Genomic DNA, 13198 nt, shown 5'->3' with positions numbered 1-13198 from the left:
AAGATGATAATGGAGGGAGAAAAACGCAAGGACAAGATAGACGACACGAGTCCGCGCGTTTCGTCCTTTCCCTCGCGGCACGAGGCATCGAGAGAGGGAAGACCTATGATAAAATGTCTACTAAAAAGAAAGCTAGGAAGGAGAAACCATAAGTAAGAAGAAGTGGTTGGTATCGTGTTATGGTTCGGGAACGTATAAACCGCTACCCGTGTGTAATCTAAAGTCGTGAAAAAAGGCGCGACTCGTCTCGACGGAAAAAATTCACGTACATAGAATAGATAAGGATACGAGAGTCGGTGAAGGTGGAATATGTTTTCGAGGAAAATTTTCTTTTTTTTTTTGTCTTTTTTTTTTTCTTTTTGCAACTCCAAAAAGTCACCCGCAAAAAACGTCAGCTCGATAAAAAATCTGTATCGCTGTACATGGAAGGGGTAAATTTCTTTTCGAGCGAAAGGCGAAACAAACGACGTCGTTTTGCTTTTGTTCGTCTCGAAGAACGGTGAAAAATTATTTCCGTCCCTCTTTCTGTTCGCTCTTACGTTTCATCGGTAGCATACACCCGCGCATTCACCCACGCAAAAATCGCAAAATTCTTCGCAAAATATGCACGTAATTAACAATGGTCGTGAAATGGTGCGCGTCGTTCTTACGGCACGCCGACTAATCGGATTGCCGATCGGTTTCTCAGTTGTTGGTGTTATCGGCGCACGATAGCAGAGACCGAGTCGGAGGGAAAACAGAGAAGGAAGAAGCATGCGTTTGTCGGAGGAAAATGGAGAACCGATCGTTCGGTTCTTGTTGGAACGACGAACGGGTGGTTCCTCGATCGGTCGATTTCTTAATATTCCGACGACACAGCTACCAGAGTAAAAGAGACAACCGGACTCGAACCGCGAGTCGTTGTTGATTCAGAAATAGAAACGTGAAAAACACACATAAAACGGAGTACAGTATACTCTTTCTATATACCTAGAGGAGAAGACGTAAAGGTATATCGAGACACGATATAAAGATGTAGTAATACGTAATATATGTAATGTATATATATATATAAAGAACATGTTATACGTACGAATAAAATACGTAATTCAATATTAAAGATACGATAGTTATAACTTACAGAGAGGCAGAAGATGGAAAAAAGTAGGTCGGTGAGAGCATGCAAAGAACGAAGGTGCACGTATAGACAATAGAGTAGAGAAGGTCTGGTGTAATATGATTATGTATATCATTCCAACGACATCGGTGAGTGTAAGAAATTTCCGCGATATTCCCGCGTATCAACGATCCATCGATGTTCGTCTCGAACGGACAGAGAGTCTTTGGCGGTTTACCGATTTTTCACCCCTTTCGTCGAAGGGATTCTGTTCTTTCGATAGCAGCGGAACAGGGTGTCGGCGAACGCTCTCTCTCCGTCGATATCGATGCATCTCAGCGCTTGTTGCCGACAGGCTCGTGGCTGTCGACTAAATGGACGAAGATAATGAAAAAAATTGCATGAATATTGGTATTCAAATGTTTCAAATTGAACGTCTTCTCGCGGCAATTCTCTTCGTCCGCGTCACGGATATTTCGCTCGTGTTGCTAATATCGCCCGGTGAATATCGCGCTTGCGGCCGAAGAATTCGCGAACGTCGCCCTCCGATTTTCGCTAATTTCTTTCCTGGCACGACGATCGATTATCATTCTCCTCGTGCTGCCATTGCGCGACTTTCGACGCGTTACGGTTTACTCTTGCATCCTGTACTCTTTTACGCACTCGTTCACGCATTCACGCGTGCACGCCGCACCCGACGTGAACTCGATACCGTTGTTCTCGATAGATTCAACGACTATCGATGCACATAACTACATACTCGGACATACGATGCTACGAGACAAGAGAGGAAACAGATCGAGACCGAATCGAGGTTCACGTGGAGAAGACGCGCTGATCAAACTGCACGACAATCGACGGTGGGGGTGCTCGTTATTCAAGGGTGCTCTCAGTGCTGGTGCTCGGCACGATATATCGCAATCGAGTGTGACAATTGATATTTAGACACGTGAATATATAGTGATCATACGGTGCGCTGCGAAATACGGTGCTGTTTTTAATACGTCGAAGGTCCAACGAATACTATACGTATATCGGGAGCGCATTATAGTCGCTCGCGCACGTTCACGCACGAGTCTCGCTTGTTTCCTAGGCGTTTACGTACAAAGCAAGTACATCGAAATGTACGTAGATACGCGCGTACACACACTCACCCACGCACACGTCCTACGTACATGCGTGCATGCGTGCACGCGTGTGCTTTTTAGGCTGTCGGCAGTTACTCGAAGCGAAGGGTGCTTTTTCAAGTGGTGCATGGTGATATACGTGTATATATATATATATATACACACATACATATATATATATATATATACATATATACCCAGTTAGTAGGACACGGTAAAGGCGTGCGTCTGCGTGTGGCTTTTGTGCGTAGGTGCGTAGATACGCGTTCATCGTTGCGCGTTTCACCTTCTTCCTTCTTTATTTTCTCTCTACCTTTCGTCGTGCGTGAAACGCGTGTGCGACTTTACATGCGTGCGTGGTGGGTGCGAGATAAAACCGTGCCCGCATGAAAAATAATACTTTTATCGGTGCCCGTGCACACACTCATAACGGCGGTAATGATACATATACATATAATATATAATATGTGTAATACATATATATATAATATATATAGGTATACATACAAGATATATGTAATATGTATATATCGATAATACGTTTAGAATAATATAATCATAGAATATTGGTAGTGATGGCGATACTAGCGGCGACAATAACAATAACGAACGAGTATACGTATATACGACGGTGAACTTTTGTGCTTGATAATGTGCGAGCTTACACGGCAGGGTGCTTTCAGCAGTGCTTTTTATCGTTCCGCCTCGCTTTGCCGAGTCTGCTGTTAGAGGGTGGACGGTTGGATCGGTCGGTCCGTAAACGGGACAATGCGTGGGAGGAACCGGGAGTAGGGGGCTGGTGAAACGAAAGAGGATCCTGGGCGTTCCGTAGTGCCGAGTGCAAAAGGTTCGAGGGAACGTCGTTAGAGATGCGTTCGTACGACTTTTTCCGCGACAATGACGCGCCTTCACAATGCCTCTCTCGCAACAAATGATTCCGATTTCGCGACCAACCAAGGTCTTCGATTATTTTCCAAGACAAAAGAGCTGCCGTTCTCCTGGCTGCGATCCTACGTGTGTTCTTTCATTCTTTCGTAGACGAAACGCGGTCGACTGTCTGTCGTACGACGTGTTCTGAACGTCACCGACGGAGAAAAGAAAGAAAAAGGGATATCGCGGCTCGATTACTTTCCCCATACGATACGATTAATAACATCGTATCGTCGTAGTCGCTGTCGTTCCCTCTACCTTTCGTTAGCTTCTCTGCTCGCGAGATTCGCGAGATAAATCGGACGGGGAACGGGCAAACGGTGTCTGGAAGGGGTTGAAAAACTCGTTGTACCATGCAGGGTGGGACGGTACCGAACCGATGATCAGCGAAGTACCGAGTAGGAGACGGAAAGGAAAGATTCGAAACGAAAAGCAAAACTTCTTCGTGCATCGGCATGCCATTCATAGGACTTTTGTCGATTCGGTTGTGGAACCATTTTACGGTGGTTCGAGACCGAGATCTCGCAGACTCGACAGCAGCTTGACGGTTTCTTTGGACGGTGATGGGAGAATCTGTTTCGAGTTGGGGATTCCAGGGATCGCTCGTAGTCGAGGAGAGTTATATGATCGACGGGATTGAATTTTTGGTGAGACCGAGGGATCGATAAACAAACGAAGGCATGCTCTAAACATGTGCAAACGATAGGTAGAACTAAATTTTAACTAAAGACAGAAGAGCCTTATATATCAGAGATATAGAAATATATTATATATGTATATATATAGATATATATGATTTTTCTCAAATACTTATATTTATATATATATATATATATACATATAAATGCATATATGTAGGTATGTAGTGGAATAATAATATGTATATATATTTTTGCTGTGTGTAATACATACGCTATGGTTTACATATATATATATATATGATATATGTATAGGTATAAATTATATATATATATATATATACACACACACATAAGCGTTTCACCAGACAAGCTGCCGCCCTCGTTCACAGACATTATTTCCGTCCGATAAATGTCTCGTAGAATCGATTCAAGCGATAATATAGAATTTTTCCTCGGAACGGTAAAAATAATGTTGCGCACGCTTAGGGACGGTCAGTTTGGCCTCTATCGTCGTAACACGTGGCAAGAGTGAGTCAACGAACTAAAGAGAGAAACGAAACATCTTTACGTGACGTAATAATCACGGTTACCACCAGAAAGAACATTGAGTGTTATGAGTACATATCATTAGACAATCGGTAATGTTACGTTAGTGCGAATAAATCTTAAAAACTAGCTGTTCAAAACCTGGATCATCCTCCTGCAAATGCTTTAAGGAAAGACAAAAACACGTGAATGAGTATATAATTAAGTATTAGTTAGCGTGTTAAAATGGGTCTCCAAGTTTTAAAAGAGGGGGCTCAGGGGAACAAAAACCAACGGCAACGTACAAAGGGAGAGTTGCGATTAGGCCCTGTAAAAATAGTAAGAAAATACGTTCCTCTTTTTTTTTTTTTTTAGTCGTATCTTTTTCACATTTTTTTTTTTTTTTTTTTGGTAATAGCTGAGCTCAAAAATTGGTTATCAGCTTCTGAAAAATCCGCGGCTGCGTGCACCACCTGGAAAAAATGTCTGGGGCACTCTGGGGAAAAGTTCGGGGCTTTTCTCTGGGAGCACAGAATATTTCATGGAAGATCGTTTTGTTGTCGCAAAAATTCCAAAAATATAAAATCTCGCCAGCCAAAAAATTAGGGCCAACATGGTTCCGCGTTTCGCTATGTAATTGCCGCGTCCCGTCCAAAAAGGAGAAGCAAAAACCAAAGGAAAAAAGATACACACACACACACATTTTTTGGGAGAGATCGAAGGTATTGCCAGAAAAGCGATAGGAAGGTTTGGTGGAGCGTTTAGCTTTTGAAGGAGAAACGCGAAAAAATCGATGTGCGCGTTCAAAAAACTTACGTTCGCGCAACAAAAATTGAATTATCGGATTTCAGTGTTTCGAAATGGAAAAAAAGGGCCGCGTATTCGTCCTGGTATCTTCTCTGTTGCCGCGACAAGGCTGAGTTGACAGTTCGTTTCTCGAAAGCGTAACTGAAACGCAAAAGTGGCCTGAGAGGAGAAGCTTTACGTATTATATAATACAATATGATATAATATAATAATATAATGTAATATAATATAGTATAATATAATATGATATAATATAATATAATATAATATAATGTAATATAATATAATATAATATATTGTAATATAACGTAACGTAATGTAATGTAAGGTAACATAATTCGGTGAGATCGAACGAAACGAAAACACAACGATAATGTAATCTAGAAACGGAAACGCATGTAAAACGTTGTCGAACAAGAAAACAGAACTAAGAACAGAGTGAAGAAGATAGAGAATCGTTAAGAGAAGGAGGATCGGTTGTATGTGACACGGTTGGGAAGAGATAGGTTCGAAGAGACGTTAGCGGAATCTGAAATCGAAAATACGTTTAATACAGAGATATACATTTATGTAGACAGCCGTAGGATAGACCGAACGTCACCGGGTCGAGAATCAGGGCGTGTCATCGCAACCGGCACTGGAATCACGGGTACTGATCTTCGGACTGATTTTTGGCGGGCTTTTATATTTTTGGCTCTTGCGCGATGAACTTTGTCGCGATATATAGCCTTCGCAAAAGTATCTCTATAGACGCGAAGCGTGGCGCCCGGAACCTTCGCGAGGTCTTTTCTTATGCAATAAAATATCAGTAAATTAACAATATATATATATATATATATATGGCTATAATAGAGAAACTATAAAAGACACGATAAATCGAAGAGAAACGATTCCTCGCTCGAGTCTCGCAGCGCCACTCCTCTCTATGTTCGATTAAAGGTAAGAAGACGACTAGCGTTAATGATACATACCGTCCTCGTGAGTTCTGACCGAGATAGGATAACTCGGAGGTCCGTCACCTACGCTGGTCCCGGCCAATACCCAAATCCGGTACTCGGTCCATTTTTTCAGTTCGTCCAACACGAATCGCGTGTCATTCAGTTTGATAACTTTCGCCTCCGAGTCGGAGCGTCCGCTCTCGACGACTTGCAGCTTGTAGTACGCGATCCTCCCGTTCGATCGATCGGCAGGCGGTGGTTCCCATGTTACCAATATGGAGGTCGGGCTGATCGCTTGTCCGCTTACATTGCGAGGCGGAGCCCCGGGGACTGTATAACACTCAGTTATAGGGGGGGAAGAGGGGAAAAAACGAAAACGTGGTAGGAAAATATCGTCGATCGTCGGTCATTGAACGATCGCGGTCAACTGCGAGGGCTCGAGTCCCGAATCGAAAGAATCGCGAAAAATTCGTGCAAAATTCGTTGGAAATTTGTTGGAAACTCGTCGAAATTCGAGCTACGGCTTAATTCGATTTTCGCGTTACTGGTTTTTGGCAAGGTGCACGCGTATACGATCGGCCGATGGTTAATTATAGAAAAAAAAAAAAAAAAAAGGAGGGAAAAAAACGAATGTTCGCGGGTATTTCGATTCGTTGGACTCGAACAACTTCGAAATCGAACCACGTTCGAACCTGACCGACGCGACGAAGGGATCTAAACGAAAAACTTTACGTGACGATTGGTCAAGGTTCAGAGAGGCGAATCACTCAAGGAAAAACTCATGAGTCGATCCTTGAACAGTCGAAAAAGTACGTGATTAGAGAAAAAATTTCATGTGGCACGAGCGATTAACTCGCGCGTGTTACGCCGCGTGGAGTTAAAACGCCGTGCCTCGATTAGCAAGGAAACGAGAGACAATAAAAAACTGAAGAACGGACGTAAACCATACGTTATCAAGAATGAAAAGAGGTGCCCAAAATGCACACATATATCAATGCAGTGCTTAGTGCAATTTATATGTATGATATGTACGTATATATATATAGATAGATATATATAAAGTGGCATCCAAAAACGGCTGTCTTATTTGCAACGCATGCAATCATTCTCACTCTCCCACACTTCACGGTTCAACGATACTCTCTATCTTCCGTCTTTCTTTTCTTATGGATATTTTTTTCTTTTCCCCCCTTGTTCAATGAAATCCACGGTCACGAAGAACATCTTTAGCATATCTGAACTCAAGGTGTCGCGAATTAATTACGATAGCTTACGCTACTTTGCGGGAGCGTCTAGCGCTACAGCACCTCCTACCTGCCGTGCCACGACGATCCGCGATTGCATCGACGTGTATCACGCGTTCACAATAGATTCTATCAAAATTTATCCCCTATTACCATCGAACAATCGCGAATCGATCTTTCTTCGGCACTCCTCGCTGCATGAATTCACTCCTATCTTTTTCGCCTTCTTTTCTGCTTCTTTGACTATTTGCTTACCGTACTGTTTCGTGCGAACCGGATATGGTATCGTTGTAGCTCCTTCGCCCCTTTGACTCCGCGCAGCCAACCAAACGTAATACAGCGTGTTCGGATACAGGCCTGTCAGCGTGTAGTTCTCGGTGACTGGTATCCTTCGATGATGCTTCTCCTGAAATTCATCGCGATTCCGACGATTCGCAAGAAAGATTAAAATTTATATTTCCTATAAACGCCAGACACGAACGTATATGCTTCGTACTTGACGCGTAAATGACAGATACATTAGAAAGATATTTACAGAAAGTTTAGAGATCAAAAGACGCGCGATAAGTTGCAACGAATCACCCACCTGCGCGTAAGTATCGTTCCAGTACAACTCATAGCTGAGGATATTCTCCGCGCTATGAGTAGGTTTGTTCCACTGGAGTGTCACTTTCGTCTCTCCGATATCTACCGCGGTCAACATTTCCGGTTGACTCGGTACCCCTTGTTGCGTCTTTATCTGAACAGGTGTACTCAGTGGACCGGGACCAACGCTTGTCAGCGCCTGCACTCGAATCATGTATATCGTGTGCGGCGTTAAATCCGAGATCGTGGTTAGCTGGCTATTGTCCACCAGCTGATACTGCCAAGAGGCCATTTGTTGATTCGGATCCGTCGTATAATATACTTTGTATCCCTGCGGGCGGGAAAGATTAAATCGCGTCAGAAAGCGTGACAAAATACGTGCTCTCGTATGTATGTACGTTCATCGATACGTGGACACGGTTGTCCCATGCAACTGGGACAAGCTACGGCTTTGAAAAATTCCGCCGGATTTATTTTCAATTGATAAATTTTTTAATTAGGCCGAATTGGATTAGATCAAGTAGATTCGAACGCCATACGCGATATGGTGTATATTATTATCATTCTGAAAATAATGATTTTCAGATACAAATATCCAAATACTTTTATACAGAGAGTCAAAAAATAGCATACAGTATTCGTATACTTATGAGCGGTAATGTGTAACTGGCGATAAAACTAACCGTCACTTGTCCGTTTGGCGTTTCCGGCTCGTCCCATTGTATGACCATTGTGCTGGAGCTCAATGGGCGGGCGACCACCTTCCGTGGTGCAGTACCAGGTTCTAGAAGGAAGAAATTATTTTGGATTTTCTTCGAATCGCGTTTCCATCGTGGACAAGCCAATCTAGTTAGTCACTGGAGAGTACAAATAAATTCCCGGGAGCACCACCATAAGAACCAAAATTTAAAATAACAGGTATTCCAAGTAGAGAAAAAAAAAAAACAAATGAAGGACAGAGCATGTATAATCATAATGCACTCTGCGATGTTCGTGGCATTGCGATTAAAATACGATTTACCAATGAATGGAAAAGAATGGAGGAAAGGACCGCGTGTGTCGTGTTGTAGTGTTGATTAGCTACAAGTATGATACATCTTTATCTCGATAAGTGTCGAGTGTGCGGGTGCGAACGAACGATGGACATGTGCGTGTGCTTTGAATAAATAAAAATACAAAGGATCGAATAGAGAAAAAAAAAACACGAAATAAAACAAGAAAATAAAAACAAAAAATGAAAGAGAAAACGAAAACTAAAAACAGAATAAAACGAGAGAAAATGAAACGAAGGACAAACAAACGAAAAAAAAAAAAAAATTGTAGAAAGAAAGAAAGAAAATATGCAAAAATAAACAGAAAATACAAAGGACAAATATGTTTGCTACAGCACTCTTAGTATATGATTGAACTTACTGGTACCTCCATTTGTCGATTCCGCTATTGAAAAAAAGGATGAATGATTATTCTTCGATGATACTTCGATTAAGTGGTATATAATGCACGGTGAAAATACGAATCGGGTTTGCGGCTTCGTTCGTATTTTCACAAGGTGCGAAGAGTGCGCTACTTTATCGAGGAAAGGTGCAATTTCGCGTGCTGTCTCTCCGCGTATTGGTTTTACTCTTTTCCCAGAAAAGAGACGGAGAGACGTAGGGGGAGACAGAGAGGGCTATATGGGGAGAGGCAGAGACGGAAAAATGCAGAGCGAAACGAGACGTCGAAGCGCGACGCGCCGAACACGATCCGACAAAAACACTAACACATGGTGCGACACAGAGAAAGGGGATTGGTGATAGGTGAAAAAAAATGTCTTGTCACTTACATGAATCAAATCGTGCGTCCACGGCGGACAGCATGGAAAAAAAGTACAATTTCCCTCAAAAACCGTGTCAAAACTTGTGCCTTCTTCGTGGTGCAAAAACATTATCTACGTGCAAAAATTTGTAATTCGCTCGCCGGGTTAATAAGCTACTTTTTCCCGCGTTTGTACGCGAAAAAAACTTGCCCATTCCTTCCATGTCTTTACTTATCGTCGATCGACTATGCTCATCTTTTTGCCAGACGAATGATCGAAAAATACGCGTTAGTCGAATTAGTCGAGTGATGTCGAGTAGAGTCGAGTCGAGTGGAGTCGAGTCGAGTCGAGTCGAACGGAGTTGAATTCTTCAGAGTTCCGCATACACGGTATCGGTGATTCGTTTTGAAACGAGTGATAACGCTTGTGTATCTCGACGATGCGACAACGATGACCCTGAAACGTTGGGAACGTAGCCGCGTCGACGAGAGGCGAGGTCGATTTTTGCAAATGCACAAACACCGATGGTAATGAGAAAAGCGTTAGAAGGCGAAAGGAATACTGACTCGTTTCTCCAGTGGTGACTGTCACAGGGGCACTCGCGGGACCACGCCCAATGGCGTTCACGGCTGTCACGGTAAGCTCGTACTCGGTGTAAGGGCTCAGACTCCGAACATGATAGTACATGGTCGTGATGCCCGATATTTCGGCTTCGGCTTGCTGCACGTGCTTCGGCTTATGTTGAATCACGTAGTATTGCACTTCCTCCGGATTTTTGTAGTACCATGTAAGCTTCACGGATGTGGCGGTGATGTCGGACACTTGAACGTTCTCCGGAGCACTCGGCAAGGCTGCAATTCGTTACGCGAATTCGTTGTTTAATTGCTATTCCATCCGTGTTACGCGTCTCGTATATATGCAGGACGTTTCAAGAAACTGAGATCAAACTCGTTTAATTAGGCTTTCCCGTTATAAATAGGTAGATGATACTTTTCCATGTAACCGGGAAACTAGTGATATTTGATCCGCTGTTTGTCACGATTATTTTCTTTTTTTTTTCTTCATGAATATTACCACGCGCTTCTGAGGCTTAATGTCAACTATAATATTTGAAACAGCCTGTAGCAACCGCTTCTTCGCGCGTTTCGCCTATTTTCACAAAGTACATTGTCCTCGGTCTTTGAACGTAACGCATAAGCCGATTGATTAGTCACGGAAACTGTAGCATCACGGTTCGTTGTGTACCTCGTTGGAACACAGTCGCACACAGTGATCGAGTGATTGATCGTTTTACGTAACGTAGCTCGATAGGTCGCTAGCGCGATCTCCGAGGATTTACGCGCGATTTCGATCCATCTCGGTACGATACGATACAATACGATACGATACGATACGATACGATACGGTACGATAGGGTACGGCGCGACACACCGCGATACAATACACGATACGATACGAAACGACAGTATTTGCTATTATACGATACGAGGACACCGTACCATACGAACCTTGAACTTTCACCATCGTCGTGACTTCGATGATTCCGAGATCGCTGGCAGCCGTGCAGGTGTAGTTGGCAGACTCCTTCACGTTTGTGAGTATCAGCACGTTTCTACCGACTGGCAGATTGTCATCCGGAGTGAGATCCGTGGATGGACCTTTCTTCCATTTGACATACGGCATCGGAGAACCCACGGCGACGCAGGTCAAATTCAATGATCCACCAGATCTTACCTCGCTGACGGCGGGCGGAGGAATGGAAAAAGTTGGCGCGACTCGTCGAACTGCGTGCAAATAGAATTTAGCTATATACGATGCGAGGATTCTTCCGTCTTAACGCGTTAATTGCCGAGTCAAAGTCCCGTAGCCACTCGACGCGACTGAAAACCTTTTCTTCTTAAAATACGTCGAATGCCGATGGAGCAACCGGATCGATGCAACCTCGAACGACGATCCTTTGCTGACAACGAGTTCTTAATACGTACGATTCAAGTGGCAATTAACGCGTGTACTAGCCGAAACCGGCAGCCGAGTATTTGATTACGCGATACTCGAATCTCGAGGGACAGAGGCGCGTAGTACCGCAAGAAATGCCGCATCATAATATTTGCGACGCGATTCCAAGCGCGCGAATCCTTTGTGCCGCCAGCTTAGTTTAATTACGCTTTAATTACGTAGCATTAATTTTAATTGCAAACAGGAAAACGACTGGGTTTAACGGCACCAGAGGCTCGGTGCTACGTTTTTGTAATGAATTTACGTTAAAACGGTAGTAACGATAAGAACTCGTTCCTTGAGATTTCCTCGGCGAACGAGGGCGGCCCGCGGCACGCCTCTACGGGCTTCTCGTGCGTTCCCCACGACTTGGCCGCCGCCGCCGCCCGCCGCCGCCGCCGCCACCGTCGCCGGACGTACCTTTTACGTAGAGCATAGCCGACTTGGAGTACTCCGTGCCGACGGAATTATTCGCCACGCACTCGTACTTCCCTTGGTCGTTCACGTCGGATGCGGTGATTTGCAGCGCTCCTGTAAAACACAAAGCGGCGGTTATTTTTTCGAACGTCACCGAGCAACTTCAACTACGTTCGTTAACAATTTTTTAAAGGCGACATCAAAGGGGCTCCACTCGAAACGGAAAAGAATGGAGTGGAGCGAGAACACGGGGCGGCGTCAAAGAGAGCTTCGTTTCCTGCGATCGACGTTTTCATCGCGCGCCGGTCCGCGCTCTTCCACTTCTATCGATTTTAATCCGCTTAGCCGCTCTCCGAAACTTTTCCTCGATACATCGCCAAGTTTTTCGACTAACTGCCGCTTCGCAGCTCGGCTAAAGTTCAAGGATGGTGCGATTCGTGGAAAACGCGCGAAGAACGCGTCCATGAAGAGCGCAGAAAAGAACGCGGACGAGTGCGTAGGTAGCGAGCAAGTTTGATTCGCGATGCGCTTTACGCCCACATTCGTGGCTCTTTAGTTTCGTTTTTCTAACGCTAATTGAGTCGGCAACAACCCTAAGAAGCTCCTATGCAACACGAAGAAGCAGACGGAGAAAGAATTCGTTTCCGAGGTTCGTTACAAAGACCGTCTATTCCACTTTATGTTTGGCCTGGCCGATTCGTGCGCGATTTCCATGATGCATCAAGCCCCTTAGCACGATACCACGATGATGAACTGGCTGTTACGAGGCGTGTGATTATCTCCGTAGACGTCACTCCTTCGGTATAATTCAGCCCCCTCCCCCTTCAATCTCTCCGCTTTCTCCCTTGCCGCACTTCCTACCTTCCTCCCTACTACTCTCTCGATTTCCTTCTTTCGCCACGCCAACCCCCGTACTCGCAAAGTAAACACGACGGATCAACGGGCTTGTTTTCCATCCTTTCGACGCTCGTGTTTTCTCGTACGATAATCATAATTATCGGTAGTAATTAATGGCTGCTTCTAGAAAGAAGAACCGAGCGGACGGGCGACTTGCGCAAACAAATATCATCGTATAGGTAAGTGTCAAGATCCGCACAC

At 44.2% G+C, this 13198-nt stretch overlaps 1 protein-coding gene across 18 annotated transcripts in view; it reads right to left on the bottom strand.

Annotated features, from left to right (window-relative positions):
* Positions 1–13198, bottom strand: part of LOC117232714 (tyrosine-protein phosphatase Lar) — a 278813-nt gene that overhangs the window by 12348 nt on the left and 253267 nt on the right. For 12 of the 18 annotated variants that reach the window (XM_033492311.1, XM_033492390.1, XM_033492320.1 and 9 more), the window contains 8 exons: positions 12104–12214; positions 11197–11472; positions 10255–10539; positions 9307–9330; positions 8577–8677; positions 7895–8224; positions 7564–7714; positions 6098–6394 (listed from right to left, as the gene is read on the bottom strand). In XM_033492311.1, the coding sequence (XP_033348202.1) occupies positions 6098–6394; positions 7564–7714; positions 7895–8224; positions 8577–8677; positions 9307–9330; positions 10255–10539; positions 11197–11472; positions 12104–12214 (1575 nt within the window). The remainder of the gene's footprint in view (positions 1–6097; positions 6395–7563; positions 7715–7894; positions 8225–8576; positions 8678–9306; positions 9331–10254; positions 10540–11196; positions 11473–12103; positions 12215–13198) is intronic. The other 6 variants (XM_033492410.1, XM_033492418.1, XM_033492344.1 and 3 more) reach the window with 4 other exon arrangements.

The sequence above is a fragment of the Bombus vosnesenskii genome, unplaced genomic scaffold, assembly GCF_011952255.1.
Source record: "Bombus vosnesenskii isolate JDL3184/JDL3185 unplaced genomic scaffold, Bvos_JDL3184-5_v1.1 scf7180000013263, whole genome shotgun sequence".
Lineage (NCBI taxonomy): Eukaryota > Metazoa > Arthropoda > Insecta > Hymenoptera > Apidae > Bombus > Bombus vosnesenskii.
This window is presented reverse-complemented; position numbering and strand designations above follow the sequence as displayed.